The 26,962-nt window shown below is 43.8% G+C and overlaps 1 protein-coding gene across 2 annotated transcripts in view; it reads left to right on the top strand.

Moving 5' to 3' along the window:
- MCF2 (MCF.2 cell line derived transforming sequence) overlaps positions 1–26,962 on the top strand; it is a 795,890-nt gene that overhangs the window by 198,575 nt on the left and 570,353 nt on the right. For both annotated transcript variants that reach the window (XM_069212449.1, XM_069212450.1), the window contains exon 2: positions 23,682–23,750. In XM_069212449.1, coding sequence (XP_069068550.1) covers positions 23,682–23,750 — 69 coding nt within the window. The remainder of the gene's footprint in view (positions 1–23,681; positions 23,751–26,962) is intronic.

Below are 26,962 nucleotides of genomic sequence, written 5' to 3'. Positions count from 1 at the left end.
TCTTCAAAGATGGAATGCTTTTCATCTTGAAATGTCTGCAGACCAAGAGTTTGTTCAATTCCCTTAAATTTATAACAGGGCCCCAGCCCTTGCCCTTCTTCTCTACTGGAAACCCTTTAACGTTCTCCTATACTGGTCGTATTGTGCCCTTTCCTAGCATCAAATGTATTTCTCCATCCACTATAACTTTTTGTTCTTGCATCAAATTTAGTTCTCTCAGTTTCCTTTCTTGTTCTGGCAACTTCATAAACTCTGTTGTGAACCCCTGGATAGTTTTTAACACCCATAGATTCCTTGGTATTCTCTCCCAAGCAGTCATAAAAAATCCTAGTTGTCCTACTTTTTCTGGGGATAAACCAGTAGTAGTCTCTGTGTTCACCATGGAACCCTGAAGAGTTGTGACCTTGTCCATGGCTACCTCTTCTTCTCCCAGTTCTTTCTCTTTTGGGGGAGAAACCTGCTGAGCTCTATAATCCTTGTCCAAAACCTCAGCATTGGTAATTATACTGGGAGCTCTGAACTCCTCAGCTAACAGGTAGTCCTCGTCGGCTGGCCCTTCCGAAAACACCTCAAAACACTCTCCACACGTTCAATTGTGCCTTATCCAAGGCAGTAAATGTAGAAACCTATTTTCCAAAACTTTTAACCAATCCTTCTTCAAGAAGCAGCCCCTTAACATTTTCGATTGTTTCTTTTCCCGCCATTTCCCCTAACTTAGGGCTTATTCTCATTAAAATGGTCTTTCTTCTTTCTGCCATTAATTCTGCATTTGCATTACCCTGGAAACCCATTGCTCTCCGACTCCATCCTCTAAATAATTTCGAATCTACTGGCTCATCATTTAAATGAGCTTCCTCTGCCATATCGATATTACTTGCCAGGGGGCCTTACACATCCAACAGTCTCTCCTGGCATTGTTTCAATGAACCATCAAGGCCCTTATATCATTTTCTTCCCATTTTAAACATGAATTTTATCACGTCAGGGTCCAAATTAGGTGTATTACAGACCTTATCCTCTATCGAAGGTCTAGAACATTCTGCTCTTATTGCACTTGTCACATCCTGTTCTAAAGGTTTTCTTATCCACTCCTTAATAGACCTCTCAACATGCTCTATTGGCCACCAATCTGCACTTCTTGGATGGTGTATGTCATAAGGAGAAAATAATTCTTTGCCTAAAGGATTTTCTTTTGCCACTTTAGAAGTGGACTCCAAATTACCATCCAAACCATATTTGAACTCATCATCCTGAGTCTGGTATATACTCATCATACACCTTATTCACACTCTGTGTAATGTTTCCATCTATGATTGTAAACTCCACATCGGAGTTATCTTGTGTGTCGATAGGGACACCTTTGCTCTGTGCGCTGTTTTGGACAACAATCTTAGTGATGGAATTTAATGCATCCTTTCTTGTTTTACTTAATGACCTTTCTTCTAAATGCTTAGTTTTTCTAAGCCTTTTCCCCTGTCTTTTTACCATTTCCTGTTTCCTCATCTGTTAAAGACCAATATTTCTCCCCGATCCTTGATCCTTCCTTTTTCTCCTTATAACTGAATCAGTAGCCTCTCTAACTGAAATCTTTATCTCCTGTTGAATAAGTTTCCTAATCATTTCCTACTTCCTTCATCCGATGCCATTTTACTCACAATTTGTTTTTTTCCTAAAATAAATAAACTGTCAATTCCAGTCTGTATCACCTCTCGTCAGTTTCCATCACACAAAATATGTTATCTTCCATTGCTAACAAACGTTTTTTAGATCACAGCCTACCAGACAGCGCAGTGTCTTGCAGTGGTTTGCTAACATCTTGGGGACTTTCAGAAAGTTGACCTAGGAATGCATTCCACTCGTTGATTACCATTGGCTTTGTAGTATGTAAATCACATTTTCTGTTTTTTTCATTTGCTTTATTTGCTTTAGGCTCTCGAGGTTCAGTTTGTCACACCCACTGCGTAAACCGTTTTACTGTTTCCTCCCACAAACTCTGTTTCTGTAAACCAGCCTTCAAATCTTGTTCTTCTCTGGTCACGTTTACTGTGCATCCAAAGACCAAGGTCAAATGTCAAGCACTGTCTTCAGAGGGTGCTTGTTCACTATTCTTTCTCTGACTATAACTCCAGAGAATTTATGTGCCAATCTTGCTGGATACTGAAGGTAGGAAAGAGTTGTTTTCCAGCACACAGCAACATTTAAGTGAATTGTGTAAGTAGTTCAGAATATATCATAATTATAAACACCCAAATGAAGCACATTTGTTATTTCTGAAGTGTGTTGAAAACAAATACTTTAATATGATCAAAATGAATCATTAAACTAAGTGATGGCAACTTCCATATATTTACGTCTGTGCGCTGTGTAGTTTTATTAGTAAAACTGTATGTTTGTGCAAATGTAATGGTCATTTCAATTGAAAATGTGTTGTTCATAATGGCAGTGTGCTACAACACCATGAATACTCCACTCTATGCCAATACACTCTACTCTTCACCACTCCACACACTGCACTCTACCCTGCACCACTCCACTGTACACTACTCCATGCCACTGCACTCAGCACTACTCAACTTTACACCATTGCACTCTATGCCACTTCACACTACACCTCTGCTATACCTTGTATCACTCTACTTTCTACCAATGCACTCTTTACCACTCTACACCACTGCACTCTCCACCACTGTACTCTACACCACTCCAGTTGAGGCCACACCAATCTACTCTGCACAGCTCCCCTCTACTTCACTGTACTCTACGCCACTCTGCAACACTGCACTCTAAGCCCCTAAGCCAATACACTCTACAACAATGCACTTTACTCTGTAACACTCAACTCTGTACACCTCACTCTATGCCAATCCACTGTACGTCAATCGAATCTACTTTCCAGCACTGCACTCTATGCCACTGCATCCTACACCACTTTACTCTACATCATTAAACTCTGACACTCTACGCAACTGCACTCTACCCTGCACTACTCCACTCTACGCCACTTCACTCTACTCTGAAACAATCTACTCTATGCCACTGCACTCTATGCCACTCTGCGCCACTCCACTCTATGCCACTGTACTCTACGCCACTCTTAATTACTGCAATTTTTGCCAATGTGCTCTGCACAGTTACACTCTGTCATTGCAGTCTACCCCACTGCATTCTACTCTGTATCAATGTACTCTATGCCACTGCACTCCACTACACTGTATTCTTCAACACTGCACTCTGTGCCACTTTACTCTGCACTACTCCACTCTTTGCTACTTCACTCTATGCCACTATACTATACTCTTCACCACTCTATGCCACTCCACTCTGCATCACTCATCACTAGTGCATTTACTGACACTCAAATCTAATCTGCACTCCATGCCACTGCACACTGTCACTAGACTCTACTCTGTGCCACTGCCCTCTGTATTACTCAACTCTACACCACTCGCCTCTGCAGCACTCTGCGCCCCTCTACTCTATGCCGCTGCATTCTACGCCACTGTACTTTGTGCCACTCCACTCTCCACCGCTCCACTCTACTATGCACCTCTCTTATCTATACCACTGCATTCTACGATGCTGCATTATACAATGCGGAATTCAATGCCACTGCACTCAGTGCCACTGCTCTCTACAACACTGTACTCTGCAACACTCTACGTCAATGCAATCTACACCAGTCCGCTCAACTGCATGCCACTCTATGTAACTCAATACCATGCCATTCTAATACACGACACTCTCTGAGACTCCACTCTACAACACTCTACGACACTCCACACCACTCTCCTTTATGCCACTAACATGTAGCTATGCTGAACAGCAGCCAGGCTGGTGAACAACATTGGTAAAACATGTTGGCAAAGCTAGTAGCACTTGCATAGGTGAGACCCTTTGGCTTTGCCAATGCTTGTTTCATTTGTAAAGTGCTAGCATACCTGCTATTTATATTATGAAGATCTTCCTGATTCAAAATGGCCACCAAGTCAAGTGATATTACATGCGATTAACTTGACACTGATGTTATTCACATCTTGGACTGTAACTTCAAGGGCGAGGCCTGTTATGTCATCATGGGCCTGCGCTGCTGAATCTGCATGCGCTCGTCACTCATGCAGTGCTCAGACTCAAGTGGTAAGCCTGTAGACCCTAAGGCATTCAACTGCATGCACCAATTCAACTGCATGCACCCATACAACTTTCTGCTTGGCTTTGAGGCATCCTAAGTGTGCTCCTCCTGCAAGAGGATTCACTCCTTCAAAATTTTCAAGCTGCCTCTACATTTATGCCACTTTGTACCCAGTTTGAAGAAACCCACTGAATCCACACAAAGTTTGCCTTTTTACATTAGATATTTCTCAGGATAAAGAAACAAATCACACTTAACAAACAAAGTTGGTAATGACCACATTCTCTGCTTCTGTAAATTATAAGCACCTTCTTTCATCAAACTCACATTCCACAACAATACTACTACCCACATTCAGTATAGATAAATATTAACTTATCTGTTCTAGAGCAGCATTTAAAGGAGGAGGAATATTCTAGTTGGGGACTGTTAGAAATGGGGTCTCTGGTTGACAGTCAGGTTACCCCCTGTTCAAGCAAGGACCCTCACTCTAGTTAGGATAAAAGAGAATCACCCTCAGCTAACCCCTGCTTACCCCCTTGGTAGCTTGGCAGAGCAGTAGGCTTAACCTCAGAGTGCTGGGCGTAAAGTATTTGTACCAACACACACAGTAACTTAATGAAAACACTACAAAATGACACAACACCAGTTTAGAAAAATAGGAAATATTTATCTAGACAAAACAAGACCAAAACGACAAAAATCCAACATACACAAGTCAAGTTATGATTTTTTTAAAAGTTTAAAATAAAAAGAGTCTTTAGGTAGTTGTAACAACACACTAGCGCTGCTAGAGTGAAGATGTACCTGGTTTGCGGCAAAAATAACCCCGCACGGGCGGTGTGCGTCGAAAATAACCCTGCACGGTTATATGCGTCGAAAACAGCTCGGCACGGCGAGGCGCGTCGAAAAAGCCAGCCACGCGACGGTCCGAAAGTCCCGCGGCGCTGGTTGCGATCTCTCAGCCTTCGTCAGCGATGCTGCGCGTCGTTTCTCCTGCTCCGGGCGTCGATTCTCCGGTCGCGTTTCCTGCGGCGTCGTTTCTCAGCTGCGGAGCCGGCGTCGCGTCGTTTTCTCAGCCGCGATCGGATTCGCGTCGATCTTTTCTCCGCACGGCACTCGGTGCGTGTATTTTTGTCCTTAGGCTGCCAGCCTCTCCTTTCAGGGTCCCAGGAACTGGAAGGGCACCACAGAGCAGAGTAGGGGTCTCTCCAGAGACTCCAGGTGCTGGCAGGAAGAAGTCTTTGCTATCCCTGAGACTTCAACAACAGGAGGCAAGCTCTACATCAAGCCCTTGGAGATTTCTTCTTCAAGATGGAAGGCACACAAAGTCCAGTCTTTGCCCTCTTACTCTGGCAGAAGCAGCACTGCAGGAAAGCTCCACAAAGCACAGTCACAGGCAGGGCAGCACTTGTTCCTCAGCGATCAGCTCTTCTCCAGGCAGAGGTTCCCCTTGATTCCAGAAGTGTTTCTAAAGTTTGTAAGTTTGGGTGCCCTTCTTATACCCATTTTAGTCTTTGAAGTCACCTTCCTTCAAAGGGGACTCACACCTTCTTGTGAAATCCTGCCTTGCCCAGGCAAGGCCTCAGACACACACCAGGGGGCTGGAGACAGCATTGTCAGAGGCAGGCACAGTCCTTTCAGATGAGAGTGACCACTCCACCCCTCCCTCCTAGCAGAGATGGCTAATCAGGAAATGCAGATCACACCCCAGCTCCCTTTGTGTCACTGTCTGGTGTGAGGTGAAAAACAACCCAACTGTCAAACTGACCCAGACAGGGAATCCACAAACAAGGCAGAGTCACAGAATGGTTTAAGCAAGAAAATGCTCACTTTCTAAAAGTGGCATTTCCAAACTCACAATCTCAAAATCAACTTTACTAAAAGATGTATTTTTAAATTGTGAGTTCAGGGATCCCAAACTCCACATGTCCATCTACTCTCTAGGGGAATCTACACTTTAATCATATTTAAAGGTAGCCCCCATATTATCCTATGAGAGAGAGACAGACCTTGCAACAGTGAAAACGAAATTGGCAGTATTTCACTGTCAGGACATATAAACCACATTACTATATGTCCTACCTTATCCATACACTGCACCCTGCCCTTGGGGCTACCTAGGGCCTACCTTAGGGGTGCCTTACATGTAAGAAAAGGGAAGGTTTAGGCCTGGCAAGTGGGTACACTTGCCAAGTCGAATTTACAGTGTAAAAATACACACACAGACACTGCAGTGGCAGGTCTGAGACATGATTACAGAGCTACTTATGTGGGTGGCACAACCAGTGCTGCAGGCCCACTAGTAGCATTTGATTTACAGGCCCTGGCACCTCTAGTGCACCTTACTAGGGACTTACTAGTAAATCAAATATGCCAATCATGGATAAACCACTTACATACAATTTAAACAGGAGAGCATATGCACTTTAGCACTGGTTAGCAGTGGTAAAGTGCTCAGAGTTGAAAAGCCAACAGCAACATGTCAGAAAACAATAGGAGGCAGGAGGCAAAAAAGACTGGGGATGACCCTGCATAAGCAAAAGTCTAACACGACCCCCTACCAGCCTAAAGCCAGGGGAGAACAATCAATACCTTGATGTACTTCCCTGATTGGGGCGATAGAACAGGGACCCAGGCCCACAACAGCAGGGGCATGTTCCAGTTCTACGCCTTCCTGACTCCAGTTGGATCCCTCTGTCCATACTCTCAGGGCCCACTAAGCTAACCCATGGGGAACCCTTCTCCACATCTACAGACACCATCTGTGCAACACCTAACTTTACTTTGCTCACAGATGTATTGCAATGGGCAGATAGTACCACCAGGGCCAACACAGTGGTGTTGCCCACTCCACCCCCGGGGTGTGACTCTCGTCCTCCCCCCCCCAGGGGCAACTCTGTCCACCAGGACAGCAAGCCACAGTGGCCCCAGACAACTGTCAGGGATGAGAGCCCGACCTCAGGCCTCTCTAACCACTGTGACTGTGGAGAGTGGGGGGTGGTAGCCCCAGGTGCCTGGCACCCTTTGACCACTCTCTCTTCCACCAGGTCAGGGATGACAACCTGACCCTGGTCCTCCCCTCTGGGGCTCTGTACCCTCCCTGCAGAAGCGGCACCCCCAGAGTCCAAAACTGTCAGGGTGCTTGTAGAAGCAGTCCTGCACAATTCTTCCATCAGTGCAGGGATGTTAACCTGCAACTGATCCTCCAACCTGGGGTCTGTACCTTCAGGTTGGACCAGGGCCAGGGGTGAGGCTTCCCTCCCCCTGCCCTCTCTTCTGGGGTCCTGAACCACCCAACTAGGAGCGGCCCCCCCAGAAGACAACATGGTAGGGGTACTGTTAGCAGTAGCCCCTTCCTCCAGGTCAGGGGGGACACCCTTAACCTGGCCTCCCAATCCAGGGCCTGTACCCCCAGACTGGATCACCGCCTGGCAAACCAGGACTTCTTGGGGGGCATACCTACCCCCTACCAGGTCAGAGTTTACCCTCTGAACCTGGTCATCCAACCCAGGGTCACCACCCGGCGGTTGAACCACTGCCTGGCACACCAGGACTTCCTTGGGAGCACCCTTACCCCCCATCAGGTCAGAGTTTATCCCCTGAACCTGATCATTCAACCCAGAGTCACCACCCTGCGGTTGAACCACTGCCTGGCACACCAGGACTTCCTTGGGAGCACACTTACCCCCCATCAGGTCAGAGTTTACCCCCTGAACCTGATCATTCAACCCAGAGTCACCACCCTGCGGTTGAACCATTGCCTGGCACACCAGGACTTCCAGGGGGGCACACTTACCCCCCTCAAGGGACACACTGTCCCGAAGGGCCACACAAGAGTCTGGCTGGTGCAGGTCTCCTGACCTCTGCCCATCTGACAGAGTCTGGATTCCCCCCAACCCAGAAATGGTCTCACCAAGGTCATTCATGGGGGGCTCTGCTCTCAGAGCTGACCCCTGACCCTCCAGGTTCTCCCCTGGGGTCCGCAACCCCCTCTCAACCCTCTGTCTGGACTTCTGCACCCCCTCACTAGGAGTGGTACTGCCAGACACCAGAACTGGTGGGACGCTGGCTACAGCCGCCCCCCCAAGTTCTCCTGACACTGTGGGGTCTCCCTCAACAGATGGCCCTATGGTACAGGCTAGGCTCCCCTCCTGGTGTTCCCGCAGGGAACCCTCCAGGACCTGGGACCGGATCTCGGGCACCTTGGGCCTCAACCCATCCCCATTCCCTCTCCTCTGAGACTGGACATGGGGTCCCTCACCCATCCCACTACACTGGGACCTACCTGGGACACTACAATCCTTCCCTACCTCACCTGGTTGGGAACTACCTAGACCACTCCTCTCAGGAGCACCCCCAAATGCCTCTTCAGACTCTCTGGTACTCACCCAGAAGTCTGCCTCCATTGTAAGCTCCCTGGGGTCAGAGAACTCACACTCCACCTGGTGTTGGCATAGCTCTGGAAAATAAGGACTAGACATATGCTCTCCAGCAATTACATCACTCAGCCCCTCACATGAATTAACCAAAGTACCCTTCACCCAACCATCCAGTGACTCTGCTTTGAAAAAGCACCCCACATCACCCTCCTGAGACTGGTGAGACAGTACCTGACTGTCCCTGACACTCAACCCACACTCTTCTGGGATGTTTTCACACTCCATAACCAGGACTTCTACCTGGGGGGAACCCCTCTCCCTGTCACTCTCAACTAGAGTCAGTAGAGTGTCCCTCCCACCAGTAGGAATATGACTCCCCATGCCAGTTCCCCAATCCACCTCAGGGACCCTGTGCATCACTGGAGCTACCTCATACCCCTGAACCTCCTGGCGTGTGTTAACTCCCTCCTTCAAGTAGGGCACCACATCTCTGGGCATGTGCACTTCTTCAGCAGTACTGGATACAAGATTTTTGCTGCCACCATCTGAACTGGACTCAGCCCTCATGGCCTCCAGCTTCAGCTCTTCACAGCTCAGCTCTTGAGCTGCAATCCTTTCTTTTTCCAGGACTAAGGCTCTCTCCTCCTCAGCCCTCTCAAGCTCTGCATCTAGCTCTTCCAGACTCCGGATTCGAGCTAGGAGCCACTCATCTCTTTCTGTTTCCTCCTCCTCAGAGTAGTTATCCTCCTCCTCAGAGTAGTTATCCTCCTCAGACTCATTTGGTGGTGTTGCCTGACAACGTTTCAATTCATACTGAAACAGGGCTGACTCAAGATCCTCCCTTCTGGATTTCCTGTTCACAGCCAGTCCCCTTTCCATGCAGAATGCTTTAAGCTGCCACTTTTTATACATAAATAGGTGCCAGAAATTGACTTCCATTCTGCAAAGGCTTCACAACCCAAAAACAAAGTCCAAAAATATTATCAATACTTCCAGGAGGACATCAGAGAACAAAAAGCAGAATCACAAGACAAGTAGTATGTGGTCACGTAGTGGTCTGAGATCAAAACAGTAGTGTACACTTAATTACTGTATGTCAAGTACAAATACAAGTCCAATCCCGACCGCTGGTCACCAATGTTAGAAATGGGGTCTCTGGTTGACAGTCAGGTTACCCCCTGTTCAAGCAAGGACCCTCACTCTAGTTAGGATAAAAGAGAATCACCCTCAGCTAACCCCTGCTTACCCCCTTGGTAGCTTGGCAGAGCAGTAGGCTTAACCTCAGAGTGCTGGGCGTAAAGTATTTGTACCAACACACACAGTAACTTAATGAAAACACTACAAAATGACACAACACCAGTTTAGAAAAATAGGAAATATTTATCTAGACAAAACAAGACCAAAACGACAAAAATCCAACATACACAAGTCAAGTTATGATTTTTTTAAAAGTTTAAAATAAAAAGAGTCTTTAGGTAGTTGTAACAACACACTAGCGCTGCTAGCGTGAAGATGTACCTGGTTTGCGGCAAAAATAACCCCGCACGGGCGGTGTGCGTCGAAAATAACCCTGCACGGTTATATGCGTCGAAAACAGCTCGGCACGGCGAGGCGCGTCGAAAAAGCCAGCCACGCGACGGTCCGAAAGTCCCGCGGCGCTGGTTGCGATCTCTCAGCCTTCGTCAGCGATGCTGCGCGTCGTTTCTCCTGCTCCGGGCGTCGATTCTCCGGTCGCGTTTCCTGCGGCGTCGTTTCTCAGCTGCGGAGCCGGCGTCGCGTCGTTTTCTCAGCCGCGATCGGATTCGCGTCGATCTTTTCTCCGCACGGCACTCGGTGCGTGTATTTTTGTCCTTAGGCTGCCAGCCTCTCCTTTCAGGGTCCCAGGAACTGGAAGGGCACCACAGAGCAGAGTAGGGGTCTCTCCAGAGACTCCAGGTGCTGGCAGGAAGAAGTCTTTGCTATCCCTGAGACTTCAACAACAGGAGGCAAGCTCTACATCAAGCCCTTGGAGATTTCTTCTTCAAGATGGAAGGCACACAAAGTCCAGTCTTTGCCCTCTTACTCTGGCAGAAGCAGCACTGCAGGAAAGCTCCACAAAGCACAGTCACAGGCAGGGCAGCACTTGTTCCTCAGCGATCAGCTCTTCTCCAGGCAGAGGTTCCCCTTGATTCCAGAAGTGTTTCTAAAGTTTGTAAGTTTGGGTGCCCTTCTTATACCCATTTTAGTCTTTGAAGTCACCTTCCTTCAAAGGGGACTCACACCTTCTTGTGAAATCCTGCCTTGCCCAGGCAAGGCCTCAGACACACACCAGGGGGCTGGAGACAGCATTGTCAGAGGCAGGCACAGTCCTTTCAGATGAGAGTGACCACTCCACCCCTCCCTCCTAGCAGAGATGGCTAATCAGGAAATGCAGATCACACCCCAGCTCCCTTTGTGTCACTGTCTGGTGTGAGGTGAAAAACAACCCAACTGTCAAACTGACCCAGACAGGGAATCCACAAACAAGGCAGAGTCACAGAATGGTTTAAGCAAGAAAATGCTCACTTTCTAAAAGTGGCATTTCCAAACTCACAATCTCAAAATCAACTTTACTAAAAGATGTATTTTTAAATTGTGAGTTCAGGGATCCCAAACTCCACATGTCCATCTACTCTCTAGGGGAATCTACACTTTAATCATATTTAAAGGTAGCCCCCATATTATCCTATGAGAGAGAGACAGACCTTGCAACAGTGAAAACGAAATTGGCAGTATTTCACTGTCAGGACATATAAACCACATTACTATATGTCCTACCTTATCCATACACTGCACCCTGCCCTTGGGGCTACCTAGGGCCTACCTTAGGGGTGCCTTACATGTAAGAAAAGGGAAGGTTTAGGCCTGGCAAGTGGGTACACTTGCCAAGTCGAATTTACAGTGTAAAAATACACACACAGACACTGCAGTGGCAGGTCTGAGACATGATTACAGAGCTACTTATGTGGGTGGCACAACCAGTGCTGCAGGCCCACTAGTAGCATTTGATTTACAGGCCCTGGCACCTCTAGTGCACCTTACTAGGGACTTACTAGTAAATCAAATATGCCAATCATGGATAAACCACTTACATACAATTTAAACAGGAGAGCATATGCACTTTAGCACTGGTTAGCAGTGGTAAAGTGCTCAGAGTTGAAAAGCCAACAGCAACATGTCAGAAAACAATAGGAGGCAGGAGGCAAAAAAGACTGGGGATGACCCTGCATAAGCAAAAGTCTAACAGGGACTATTTATGAATTGTTGAGTTCCAGTTCTGGATTTTTTTTTGTTTTAAAATAATTAATTAAAGGGGTTGCTGCAGGAATGGCATTAAATGATATTATGCATAATGGTAGCCTCCGGTCTTGTAATGGGTTCAATAGGAAAATTATCCAGACCTAAATCTGATTTAAGATTTGTGTGTGAGTAGTAGACTAGTGGAGCAGATGCCTGATTATGTTGGGCTAGCATTGTTTCAATACAACCTTGATGTGATGTTCTTTGAATACAGGACAAGAGGGATTGTGTTTCAGTAATTGCTGGCCATTTAAGGAACACTACCAAAATACAGTACTAGAAAAGTATTTTCAGAATTAAAGATCTGCATTATCAAAATACTGGTAAAGGATGCATAGTCCACCTATATAGGAAGTGCAGTCCTAGTATATTCCACCCACATGGCTACTTTTTGAAGTGCCATGTGTGCTGAAACAACCAGGTCACAGTTAAGTAGGATTAATTTGTGATGCCTCAGCATGATTTTGTAAGTAGATCTTCCAAAAGGATACAAGGAGCCTGGGACAGAGTATATGTGTAAAACCATAATCTTTCTGTGTTAAACTTGGTACCGCTGGAGGAAGGATGTCATCCATGACTACAGGTGCATGCTGTTTAAAGACAGTGGGCCTACATTTTAATGTAATGTCAGTGTGCCTACAATGGTACAATAATGGATCTTACAGTGAGAGAGGCAGAAGGAGTGTGTACCTGGGTTCTCCTACTCTTATTGAGCTTCACCTTGAAGCCACTACAAACACGTCTCACTGGCTGCATGGTTTTAGACTACCATAAAGAGCTGCTTTTGTCTGTAATGATGGCTGGGAGCATCTGTGCATTAACACCACCTTATCACCAGAGTTGGTATTGTTTTTGGGCCACATAACTCTTCTTAAATGGTCCATAGAAAAATCTTGGATTACTTTCTCGTTCCATCTTTTTCCATGATTACTTAGATCACCTACGTTTTCATAGATGAATGTAATGACTGATGACCAGATGTCATCTGGCACTAGGGTTGGCATTACATCAGCATCCACTTGCTGATATGTGTGTATGGGTATGGTGTACTTCTAAAAATACACTGACACCATCTACTAACCAGATATGGTATCCATTTACATGTATTAAGACTAGACCTATTGACTTTGCCGGTGCTTCCATATTTTTTGTCTTGCAATTTTATACAACCCTAAGCAACTTGTGTAGACCTATTCAGTTTAATGATGTTGGCTGCACAAATGACAGCATTTCTGTCCCTTAAAATTGTTTTATTTGAATGTTCAGGGATAGAGTTAGTTCTCAAGCATAGCGGTACGTGCATGGTGTATTTAACTAAAATGGCAATTGATTCACTGAGGGTCGTCTTACCTTAGAGCAGAGTTCAGAGTTCTCACTAATCAGCGCTCTATAAAGGCACCATGTTGTCATTTCCCTGTTTTGTTTGAGTGTTTGCGTCAACTAGCCTTTTCAAAAGCTTGTTGGTCTGATGACATTGTTTGACATCACGTTATTAATAGAATGAGTAATAGGGCTACAACTTAAAGGTAGCAATTACTTGGGCTTTGAATTTTGTTGTTTAGGAATTTGGGGGAATTTCAAAACTACATTGAAAGATCTCGACTTACTAAAGTTCAGGGTATGTTAGAATCTTGGCCCCCAAAACCCTAAGGGGAAGGATCAAATGTCTTAAGATGATGATCAATCTACAAGTAAAGTTTATCACAATCCTGTTAGCACGTTACCTCTCAATGACCTTTTTTAGAACCCTGGACAAATGCATATCTATCTTTTTTTGGAAGCAGATGGAAAAGAGAAAGGATCTACTTGGCACAACTTATACTTTAAGAAGACTCTTGATGGCATCAACCTACCAGACTTCCATAAATATCTATTAGCATACCTTAAAAGCTAGAGTTCACATTGACTTCAGAGGAATTCCATGTGGCTTCAAATAGAAAGCAAGTTAGTGTCCGCTGACTCCACTACCCACCCTCTCTGTGAAAAAAGTAAATGTCAAAATTACCTGTCAATTGTAATCTCAACATCATTAGAAATACTGCCAAAACACTAACAATGTTGCATAAGAAACGTGCTATCAAAATTTGCAACTCGCTGCAGCCCTCACTCCCGTTCAATCCAGATATTAAAATAAAAGGTAAACGGATATTATGGGAGAGGTAGACCTTTAGTCTAAAGGCATTCTGTATATTAGAAATCTGGACACTCTCAACAACCTACTCTTCTTGCAATACTATAACATGAACACAAACAGTCCTATCTAGACCTCTGCAAGTTTCATATTCTTGAGGTTGCTTTAAACAAATTCCTTATGAATATATGTATATGATATTTCTATGGACCAAACCAAACCAAAAAGCAGTGTGGTGCTGTGCAGGGTCAAAACCAAGCATAAAGTCAACAAGTGACAGGAGAGACAGCTGGGTTGCAGACTGTTTGGGCATTGTGATGTAGTGTTATTTAAAGAGGTGAGTCTTCAATTCTTTCCTAAATTGGAGCAGCATTGGGGCATTCCTGATGGATACGGGGATATTGTTCCAGATTCTGTGTGCATAGGTGGATAAGGCCTGCCCACCTTGTTTTTATTCTTTTATACTCTTATTAGTCTGCAGTCTCATGGTGTCCTGGTTGCAAGAGTTTTAAGACTCACCAGAGAGGTTGACTTTGTCTGCAAGATGAGCGAGGGTGCTGGTCATAATAGCTTTGTAAATGATGCAGTTGGTTTTGAAGATGTTGTGGCATGCTCTTCACGGCTCTGGGAACCCCACATCCCTCTGGGGCCAAAAACATATAAAACAAAAAAAATGGGCTTTCACCCTTTTTAAAAATAAGCCTCCTGGGGGTGGGCCAGGGCCTGGAGGGTCACCAAAATGTATTTATTTTGGGGAGGGGCATGCAGCCCTTCTCCCCGAGCCATTAGCCGCCTTGGGTACCCCGTCCTCTAGGGGCCAATAAATGTATTATGAAGAGTGGGTGTGCACCCCCCTCCCAGAACCCTTGTAAGGCCTTAGGTACCCCAAGCCAATTAGTTTATTCTGGGAGGTTTGCCTTCAGCTCTCCTCCCTAAGCCCCAGGGACACATCCCCTGGGGTCATTTTTGTTCTAATGGGAGGGTGCATAGGGCCTCCACCCCGAGCTGTAGACCAGCCACAGTGATTTCATCCAAGCCATGTCCCGGGGACACTGCTGTTACCTGTCCGGGAGAGTGCATGCAGGGAATACAAATTTAACTCCCTGTCTGCCCTCTCCAGGGCAGAAAATACAACTTTGCACCTGCCCGGTAGGAGTACGGAACAAGATGCTTCTGCTGTGGCAGGAGCAAAGGAATGAAGCCGGCTCCCATTGGCATCCAGGATAGGTGCTGGCTGGGGAACTGGCAGGGACCATTGGTTCAATGGGGCTCTCTCCCACCCCCAAATACTGCCCATGCTGAGGGTGTCTTGGGTGGGGCTAACTATGGGTGCTGGCTGGGGAGCTGGCAGGGGCTGCGGTGCCTTCAGGGGTCCCCCATGTCAACAAAGTTAATATAAAGTTTGAGTATCCTGTGTGGGACCAGGACTCACAAAAAAAAAAAAAAAAAATGAAAAGAATAATAAATGCGTGGTAAAAGCTGCTCATTTATAATTCACAGCTGCACAAAAGGTGTGCTCCATAATTCTGTGCAAGGGAATTTCAATTATATTTTTTGTTCTTGGTGGTGACAATGGAAGGGTCAGGAGCACCACCAACCATTTTTGTAATGTTGTGGAGAGCTGCAGGGAGCACATTGAACCCATGACCCCAAGAGAGCCTACTGTTTTTGTTTAAAGCACTCAGGCCTGGAGCTGTATGCCTTTTAGCTAGATTGCAAGGACCCTTTGTGGTTGGTTGGTTCTATGGCTGCAGTTTGTGGCCTAAAAATGTTTTAAAAGATTAAATAAATTAAAAGGCATGCTTAATGTTTTATTTAAAATATTTAGTGATAGTCACTATTAGTAGGCATTGCAAAGGTGTGAATGTATGAAAAATACATTGGTTTACAGTTATTAGTGAATTTCTGACAAAGCCAAGAGATCTGCTGACCCCTTGAAAAAAAAACAATAGGTCCGACAAATTTTATGTTTCAGTATTCTGAACTTTTGACAAAGCTAGTAGGTCTGCCTTACTTAAAATGCACCCTTGTTAGTATTATATGATATAGTCAGCGCCATGCGCGGTGAGGGGGTAGGTAACCAACACCAGGCAAGGCATGGTGATGTACATCTTAGTTTATGTTAAAAAAACAACTTAGAAATTCATTGAAACAAAATAGAGGTTAAAGTTATGTTATAATTAGAAATTGTTATAATATCTTATTTTATATAAAAAAAAAACCTTAGGTACTTACTGAAAAAACAAAAATTAAAGGGATGTTATAGTTAGGTGACAATGTCCTCAAAACGTACCATTTTAAACCGTCAAAAAGCACTGAAATTCACCAGTTCTAGTTCTCTCAATAACATATAATTTGTGCTGCAAAGTAACTCTATTTCATGCCCTCGCCATGCACCGCTAGTTACCGCTTATATTATCTCACTCATGACATGTACTATGACATCACTCATACCATCACTGCAAATCTGAAATGACATAATTGATGACAATGCTGTGCAAGACAGTGGCATTCCCTCCGTTGGGCAAAACTGAAGACTTTTGATATTCCATCCAGCCTGCTATGAGTTGAATTATTACATACCAAAACTTGCATATGGATGGAGTTTTCAGTTGCTAATGGACATATCTTTAAGAAGATCGTCACACTTAATTGCTTCAAGCAGGCCTGTCATTCACACCACTTCTGTTTAAGTTGTTTATTGTTACACCACTCCTGTTTGTTGTTTATTGCTCAGTCACCCTATTCAAACATTTTGGCTAATTCTTATTTTCTAAGGCAAGTATCTAAGCATATAGGTTGTTCAATCTTTGCTGGTGAACTAGTTTTATTAGAACTCCAACTCATTGGGTTGTGGAGGAGAGCTGACTACATCCAAAAGCTCATGTAATATTGTGGTGAGCAACACAGATAAAACTAAATTCATCACATGGAAAAAAAAAGCGTGGAGATTTTAATAGTGGCTCAAAGTGATAAGCTTCAGATTAATAAGTATTTTTTCATGGCCATTTTATTTGCAAAATCTTTATCTTGGTCAGCACATTTTGAGAGAACGAAACTAAAATCCTTTTCAGATTTGACGGATTTCCAAAAATTCTGCCACCTCTTCAACCGATTATTGACATTTATCAGGGCCACTGCGGATAAAAAAATGCAGGTAGTTTCGTTATGGCTCTGAAATTATTTTTTTGAAGGCAGAATACACTTTAATAACTTGAGGAGTATAAACCTGCCCAAATTGTCACCTTTAGCAATACATTTTTGAGGAGATACATTTCAAAATTTCTTACTTTAAAGCTTAGAACAGTAACCCAGGATGGAGCTAGATTTGATGACCTAGGAGCGAGAGTAAGGATAAGCACATTGAAGAAGTTATTTTATAGTAAAAGGTAAAAACAAAAAAATTAAAAAAAACTTTTTTAGATTTACGATTCAAAGATGTTGTTGGCTCATCGGGAATTTTTGGTAACTGAAGGAATGCTGAATACATAAATCTATGGCCAGATCACCTCTGCAGAAACAAGTTTTTAAGACTGAGGATCAGATGGCATCCAGGTCAGTTTATTTTAGGTTTTAAACCTTCGTTTTGGAGCAATGGAGGAAAATGTTCATGTGCTTTGAGAAGAAAATGCTGTAGGATTAATCTTTTATCGAGTTGTTATTGGCCACTTTCAGTTTACCAATGTTATTTTTGTCCATTATTTTAAGGTACCATGTTACAAGTAACAATGGTGTTGTTTTAATTTTTAGATCAATTGTCTTTCCTTGATGTTGCTTTTACTTTGGCTAAATAAGTCTATAATATATATGGAGAAATTATGTATTGCATAAAACGTTTTATCATTCTAGTTTCTTTTGTTCTTTTTTTCCTAAACATGCCTACATCAAACAGCAGTGTGGCTGTGCAACATGGGTGAAAGTAAACTTAGAAGAAAAGCACTATGACGCAGCCAGCGCTGGCTGCATCCTTGCACTTTTTTTCTTATGCCGAGTAGGAGTGAGCAACATGGGCGTCTAGAGGGTGGGAGGAAAGGACAATAGGATGAATAAAAAAACAAGCAATTTGGCACAGCCAGCGCTGATCGTGTCATAATGCCTGTTTTTACCTTGTGGTAGTTAAGGGGACAACACAGACAACAGGAGGGTGAGAGGTGGGAGGGAAGAAGCTACATGTACAAGGGTAGGGGGTTGGAGGGTGTTGGACCTGACATCCTTGGTGTGGTTTACCGCCAGCTTTTTTCCTACCTGCCTCCTGTTTTAGCTGACTTCATTTTTGCTGGCTTTAGGACTCTGCCACTGCTAACTAGTGCTAAAGTGCTTGTGCACTCTCCTTTAAACATGGCAACATTGACTTACATCCAATTGACATATCTAATTTACTTGTGTGTCCCAGATAAAGTTGTACTACATATAATCAGGGCCTGAAAATTAATTGCTACTATTGGGCATGCAGCACTCATTATGCCACCCACTCAAGTAGCACTTTGCACAGAGAGGTTACAATGGCAGGTTTGAGACATATTTAGTTTTAAAACTGCCATTTTGTCCTAGCAACATAAACCTTTTCCCAGGCCTAAACCCTCCTTTTTAATACTTATAAGTCACCCCCAGGTTAGGCCATGGACAACCATGAGGGAAGGTGCAGTGTATTTAAAAAGTTGGGCATGTACCTTTAAGTTTTATATGTCTTGATAGAGAAAAAACATCCTTACATTTGATTTTCACTGTTTTGAGGCCTACCTCTCACATAGGATAACATTGTCTTGCCTTATTGCATTTAATAAGTTATAACTTTCAGTTGGGAATAGGTTGTAATGTTAAGTTTGGTGTCCGAGGAATTGTAATTTAAAATACTTATGATCGTAAATTTGGATTTTAAGTCACAATTCTGAAAATGCCACATTTAGAAAGATGTCATATTCTTGTCCTAACAATTTGGTGACTGTATCCTGTTCTTGGGTCACATTACAGGGTGTAGTTGGCAGTTCTCCTTTTTATATTCCTCCCAGACAGCCACACAATAAAGGGACTAGGTGTGCCTTGATCAGCCATCACAGGCAGGATTGAGGGGGCAAAGCCTGGCACAGCACCAGTTGCACTTCAAAAAACTGCACTGCCCTCACACAAAGAACTTCACACTGGCCTATTGTGCCTGCAGACAGACTGAGACCAGGGCAATGAGACAGGAACTTCCAGACAATCCTGTGAGGAGAGCCTCTAGATGTTTCTCCCATCTCAAAGGAGTCACCCGGTATTAACATAGGACCCTCACTCCCACTCTTCAGTTCCCTTTCTGGACCTGCAGAAAGACTTGCAGGAGTCTGCCTGCTGCTGTGGTCTGCTATGTACTTCGGAAGACTGGTTTGCAGCACAAGAATCACTACTCTGCTGCCTGCCCTGAGCCCCCAGAGATTTGCTGTTCTGCTTGAGCCTGCTCATCTGCTTGAACCCAGGACTAACAGAGTGACTCTAAGGGCTAGTTGTCTGACCTCCTGATTGAAAAGAAAAGGCTCCAACAATCTTGAACATGCCCATGGTAAAGTCAGATTTTTAGTCACAGTTCTGAAATGCCACATTTAGAAAGTTGCCATTTTCTTGTCCGAACCATTTCGTGCCTGCATCCTTGGTCACTTAACTAGGTGCAGCTGGCAGTTAGTCTTTGTGTTTTGCTCCCGGACAGTGAAACAAAGGGCAATAGGTGTTGGCAGGATGGGCCATCTTTGACTTGATGAGTGGTAGAGGCTGATAACTACACACATCACAAAAGCTCAGAGCACACCCACAAAGGGTTTGACACTAGTCTTTTGTGACCCCAGACAAAGTTGGTCCAAGCAGGGAAGCAGAAAATTCCAAACACTTCTGGGGTGGAAACCTACAGCACCTTCTACTTCAAAGCTGGCACCAGGTGTAAATACTAGACCCTCGGACCCAACTTTTCAGTACACCCCTGGACTTATGGAAGACTCAGAAGGACTGCAGTGCTGCTCTGCATGTAGGACTGCTACTCTGTTGCCTGACTGCCCTACTGTCTGATGCCTTGCTGTTTGAGTGAATGACTGAACCTGCATCTTAAAAGCAGGGCCACTAGCGTGACTCCAAGGGCTGGCTGGAACTTAAATCCAGCACCTGGGCTCTGTCTGATGTGAGCCCACCCCCATGTGGTGCCACCTCAGGCCTGGGCCCTTCTAATTGGGCCTAAAGTGCTCTGACAGCCCATCTGTGGACCCTGAAGCAGAGCTGACGCAGGGTGATGCATTTCCTTGCAGCCGCATTTGAACAACCGAATTGTGACACATCCCAGACGCTGGACCTTGCTTCGCAACTGAAAGTCTCAGTGGAACTGCTGTTGCACGTTGCATCCTTAATGCAGTCCTTTGCATCGTAAGTCCCTCGTTGACAGCATCCTTGACTGTGAAGCAGGACTCCACATTGCAGCTCCTCGGAACCACCTCAGAGTGACGCATACTCGACAGTATTTCTCATCAATGCTCTGCAAACCAGGACTAAAGGTACTTTTGTTCAGTGGGCCGCACTTCAATCCCTGTACCCAGCAGATGCTTCATCACAGCCAGCCTGAACTTGTGATTTTGTCTTGTGCTGGTTCACTGGATAACCACAGCTCGAGCTTTGAGCTTTTAGGCACTTTTTCACTTAGATCTTAAAACTGTATATCTCTAGTTATACTGATTGAACTTTTGTCATTTTGGTCTCAAATAATTTATTACATTTTACTATATTTTTCCGAATTGGATTGAGATTTTTCTTGTGTTGTGTTTTCACATTAATGTTGTTTGAAATGCTGCTTAAATACTTTACACATTACCTCTAAGTTAAGCCTGACTGCTTTTGTGCCAAGCTAGCATAGGGTTGAGCACAGGTTAATTTGGGGTTTGCCTGCGTCTCACGCTACCAAATACTGTGGTTGATGCTTGAGTAGGTTTTCACCTACTGTCTTTGGCTGGCCCGAGATGGCCGAGATGGCCGTCCAAACATACATGCGCACTGACAGCACTCCCCCTCTTCACAGCCCCATGACCCTGCCCCTTTTACTATAAAACGATAATAAACCCAGTTTATAGTAAACGTTTTGCAGCTGCTGCTGCTGGTGGGCGGCGAGGCTTCTCCGCGATAGCAGAGGAGGCACCCCTGGTAATAGCTATTGTGCTATAAATAATTTTGGAGACTGAATTAAACAACTTCATCCCAAACTACCCCACTCCACTCCAATCCAGTCCACTCCACTCCAGTGTACTGCAATCAGCCCCACTACACTTTACTACCCCAATCAACCCACTCCACTAGTTTACCCCACTTTACCCGAATACACCTCGCTCCACTCCAATCTACACAACTCTATTATAATCTTCCCCAATGTACACTGATCAATCACACTCCGCTCCAATCTACCCTACTCCATTCTACCCCAATCTACCCCACCCCTCCAAATCTACACCATTCCAATCTATCCCATTTCACTCCAATCTACCCCAATACACTCCAGTCTACCCAAGTCTACCCCACTCCAATCTACACCACTCCACTCCTATCTACCCCAATCTACCCTACTCCACTATAATATACCGCACTTCATTCCAGTCTAACACACTTCACTCAACACCTATCTATCCCACTCCACTCTACACTATCCCACTCCTATCTACCCCAATCTACTCAGTTTCACTCCAATCTACTCCATTCCACTCCAAACTTCCACAATCTGCCCCACTCCACTCTATCCAAATCTCACTCCACTCCAATCCACACCACTCCACTCTTGACCAAGCTACCCAACCCCCATCCAATCCACTTCAATCTACACCAGTCTATCCCACCCCACTCCAATCTCCCCAATCCACTCAACCCCACTCCAATCTACCCCACTCAAATCTACCCCACTCAAATCTGCCATATTCTACACCACTACAATCTATCCCATTCCAATTTACCACAATCTACCCCACTCCACTCCAATCTATCCCACTACAATTCACCCAATCTACTCCACCTCAGTCTACTCACTTAACTCCACCCTACCCCAATCTACCCCACTCCACTCTCCCATAATGTACCCCAGTCCTCTCCAATCTGTCCCAATCTACCCCACTCCATTCCAATCTACTGCACTCCACTCTAACCCACTGCACCCCAATCTAGCCCACTCCAGTTTATCCCAATTTAGGACACTCAATTTCACGCCACTCTACGCCTATCTACCCCTAGCCAGAGTGAGAAACTACTTGACATAGCCCAATAAATATTAGGTTATTCCCTTCTTCCCATTCTAACAGTTTCACAGTGGAAAGGTACTTCTTCCACCAGGCGAAAATTTGTGTACACTTCCATGGTAGGAAATCACCTTCCGGGTATGTGTGAATACTCACAGAATCATCAGTTTGTCGGTTGCACCACACAGGAATGTCCAGAATCTCTGCCCTGACCCTAAACTTGAGAATGCAGTATTTTTGTTGCACTGGCAACGTTTCTGCATTCGTAAGTGCACCTGTAGAATTCCACCATTTCTTCTTCCTCGAATCAAGATTGAAGTTTTACATTCTTATGACATTAATTTGCACTCTTAAATTGAGCAAAGATGTGCAAAATTCTTTGTGACTCGCTCCCCTGTGGTACATTAGCATTATAGCCAATGAGGTCATGGCTTCTTTACATGACCACAAGCTCTAGGTATCAGAGGCCAGATTACATACCTGCCTTGATGGTACAGTACTGGGGTGGTGTTTGGCACAATATTAATTACTTAACATTGTGAGCTCCTTGACATTGCATGGCTTTTGAAAACTGAAAAACTGCTCCTGTAGGATTAATCCATTGCTGTTACCAATTTCCGATTTATGTAGGATTCACAAAGGAACAAATAAAAAATTTCAGGATTTTCCACTATGCGATGGATCAGTATGAGTAAATCATTGAGAATTATGCATGTGCACAATTTCCCCTTTTTCTCCGTCCACATTGAATAAATCCCTTCTACTGTACCCAATTAAATATGTGACTCTTTGTCTTGCTTTTGACAGAAGTACATATTTAGGGAGGTATCCATTTGAAATAGGTTTGATTGCCCAAACATCTTTTTGGAACGTCCAGGTGTCGCCTGCATCGCACAATTTACAATTGTAGCAAATTTCCAATACTTCGAAGGTGCGCTTTATGAGAATAAAATTCCACAATTGCAAAATTTACAATTGCGAATGTTCTTTTTGGGAACCTAAATGTAACTTAGGTGCATGAAGAATTGAGTCGCTGTGCTATTTTGCTCCTTTTCTTGAGCACTCAGTGCTATTTTGCTGCAGTGAAGATCCTTGTCATTAATTTATACATGCATTTAAAAAATGAACATTAAGCTGTGCTGCGGTAAAACAGCAAAACAGGAACAAAATTGTACACCCAACGGAATTCGATATAGGGCCAAGTAGCTCCTCTGTTCAGAACAGAACCACCATGGCCAGTTCATGTAATCATGGCCCTAGCTAACAACCGAGTCAAATGTTGTCACTTTTAAGTTTCTTTAATCCCAGAGAATTTTCTATCACTTAATATCTTGCCAGACTGAAAACACTGATTTGAAAAAATTGCAGTTATTTTCTTTAATTACGAATTGTTCGTTTTTGCGTAAAGTTTTTCATCCTAAACCATATGTGCGACTGATGTTTCGAATGTACCCTTATGTTGGCATTAACGTGTTCTTTCGTATTCTTCATTCCAGAAGTTACTTTCCCCATTTGTGCAAAAGATATCAGGGAACACTTGATGAAAGAGTTGGCCTTTCTCTCTGGTGAGTCTTCTACATTTCCTCAACGTGTTGTTATGTAATTAAATACTCTGTGTGAACCTGTGCACTGTTGGGCAAAGTGATACTGTGATATTATACAGTGCATCAGATAGCCTATTTGGTGCCACTGGAATTCTGGTTAATAAAACATGGCTAGGTGAGGAGTGCAGCATCTAGGGTTTCTTCTCGAAGAATGCACGTATAATTTAAAATACGATTATAAAGCATCATTCTTATGAAAATGAAATATTGGTTCAACACAACATTATATAGCATATTGACTATATATGGTCTAGAAGTCACTAAGCTAGCTCTTTTGTAAGGTTAAAAACAGTTCCCAGCTGTGAAGAGTGCTAGCGGCTGGATCCATATAAATGAGAATGGGTCTGGGACAAATTTAACAAAGTTATTTTTCAAAATGCCGTTCTCTTTGTTGAATAGCTTTCCCCAAATTTCCTCTGTGCTTCGGTAAATCCACAACAAATATAATAGGGTAGATAGATAGGCCAGTCAACTGGGACGGCCGCGGTAAGCGCTCCGGATTATCTTTTGCAGCAGATATGAGATGGTACGACATCGCAATAATAAGTACATTCTCCAGCTATTATCCCACATGTCCCATTATTTGTCGGAAATTTCGGAAATCGGGTTCCCGGCCCAGTAGCCCTTTGCAGTAAAAGGTTAAGCATGGATATCTTCTTTAGCTGGCCATAGACATCACTAACTAGTTTCCTGCCCCTCTGCTGGAAACAATTATTCAAAACTACAGGAGACATCGGAGTTCTTTCTCATCTGTTCGCCAAGATAAATTGTGCTGGTAGATGTTCCACAGGGTACAGTCCAGAGGACCAACCTGATGCACCACTGCCTGTAAAGTTTTTAACAAACACTTTGGGAAAGCATCTTCTAGCATCATGAATTCATTGTCACACATCTAAGTTGACCACACTGTAGGAGCTCTTGGGGAGCCCGTACGAGGGGTCCACGCGGTATGCATTTTTTCAGTTTTTGTCAAGTGTATTGCTATCACCCAAGACTCCTTACTGCTGTGCGTAAGCGCTGTCCAGCAGCCCTACCAGGCGTTTTGGAACAGCATGAATGTGCAATATTAAATGTTCCATACACATTTCTCCAAATGAATATTGCTGTCAACTTTATCCCTAACCATGTGTCATGTTGCAATTTTACGTCTAGGAACTTGTTGGTAATCGAGAATATCATCAATGCGCATCCTAAATTGTGTTCTTACCTATATTGGCTTTATTACTAGGGACTTATAGGCGTATATGGAGCATTTGTACAGACACCCATAGTCTTTAGCTACATGACCAGTAATTGAAACTGCAAGCTTATTTACCTTAAAAATAAACACCGGCCAATTAAAGAGTGTGTTAGAGATTATACTCTCTGACAAATAAATTGTTATACCTAGATATTTTATTGTTGTTTTGGCCCAGCTATATAAAATTAATTCACCACAATAGAGTCAGAGCCACCCATTGGGAAAACATCAGCTTTGTCTAATTGAGGCAAAAATCAGGGATCTTTCAAACTTCTTTTCTTTTGCTCCAATCTCCTGAATGCACTGTAAAAAATCTAGATAAAGTGAAATTATTGACTCTAGATAAAGTGATATTGTTGCCTACAGCATTCTTACTTAAGGTGGCAGACATTGGCTCCATGCTATAGCAAAGAGCAGCAAAGACTTGGCAGCCCTGTCTGGTACACGGTTGTAATTCAAACAGTTGTAAACCCACCGAATGTGTCATCTCAATTGCCATATCACTGCAGTTGATCATGGTTCAAACCCTAGATATTTTGAGAAGTGTACAACCATGCCACTGAATTAAGTGTCTTTTTTACCCTCATTACAAGTTAAGGAATAAGTTCCAGTCCCCATGTAAACAAGAATTTGCGCAGGAATCGGAATTATGAGTTATTTGATAATTATCACACCCTAGAAATTTTGCACTGAGAGAATCTGGCAGGTCAAACCCAGTGCTTAATTTGTCAAAGAAAGTGCCGATCCCCAAAGCTCCATTCAGAAGTCTGCGGTTGGTGCAATTCAGTGCTGGTACGTGGAATGCCAAGGCTGGGTAGCCTTAAATACATCTCATAAATCTTTATTCCGCTGCCAGATATTGCCTGCCATTGTATCTCATCATCGCAGGCTTCTGCTTGCTTCCTTTGTGACCGTTTTGCCGTCTTTCTCTTCCTACTCTTTGCCGTTTTGTGTATTTTTCCCTCTCTTGTGCTCGGAAAAGGTTTAATGCAAAAACGATTGCCGCTGGCCCCCACTGACTCAAATTAAGCACTGGTCAAACCTTTTGAAATGTATTGGGGAATAAAGACCCAGAAAAAGGCAAAACATATTGAATTCTGTGTGTTGAATACTCAAAGTGTGTAAGGAAAATTTGGGATAAATAGTATTTACCACACATGATAAATACCTCAACCTGGGCTAATGCTATTTACAATGTATAGTACATACCCTACCCTATTCTGCCCAGCTTGAAGTGAGGGCCATAGTGGCCAAAGTGTTCACAGCTCTAGGTGAGCCAGGATACATGAGATCGATCACGTTACTCAGAAATGTCAGAAGAAACAGCCTCACCAGACATTAGGAAAGCATGCACTTTACTAATAGGATTAATCAATGACAATCAGAAATATGATTTACATAGTCTAGGATCTTTACTTGTCCTGTGTATTATTAATATCTTGGATTCCCACATCATGAGTGTGTTAGCCAGTCTGACCTTATTTGGAGTTAGAGGTTTGATGGACCTTTTGACTGCGCTTAGTTTGTTCCACCACAAGTCTCAACTCCAACACAAATTCATCAACAATATCAATCAACAATACCAATAATCTTTGGAATAAGTAATCTCACGCACCATGAACCCTTTAGTCATGAATAACCACACCTTTAGGTAAAAGTTAGAATGTTTATTTCCCTATATTAACAATGCTAATATCAAGTCTATATTACCAATGCTAATATTAATCTCAATATCAAATGGTCCACACACAAAAACAATGCTGCTTGACCAAACCTTCTAAAGAATCTCAATTTAACCAATGCATGGATTACTACGCACTCAAAAGTTACAGTACAAATCAATAGCACAAATCCATAGGACAGCTGTGCAATAGAAATAGCATACATCTAAGTTCAGCAACTGGTCAACATCAATGTTTATTAATAGCGAACT

The sequence above is a fragment of the Pleurodeles waltl genome, chromosome 2_1 (genome assembly GCF_031143425.1).
Source record: "Pleurodeles waltl isolate 20211129_DDA chromosome 2_1, aPleWal1.hap1.20221129, whole genome shotgun sequence".
Taxonomy (NCBI): Eukaryota; Metazoa; Chordata; class Amphibia; order Caudata; family Salamandridae; genus Pleurodeles; species Pleurodeles waltl.
Note: the sequence above shows the minus strand (reverse complement) of the source record. Positions and strands in the feature narration are given on the sequence as shown.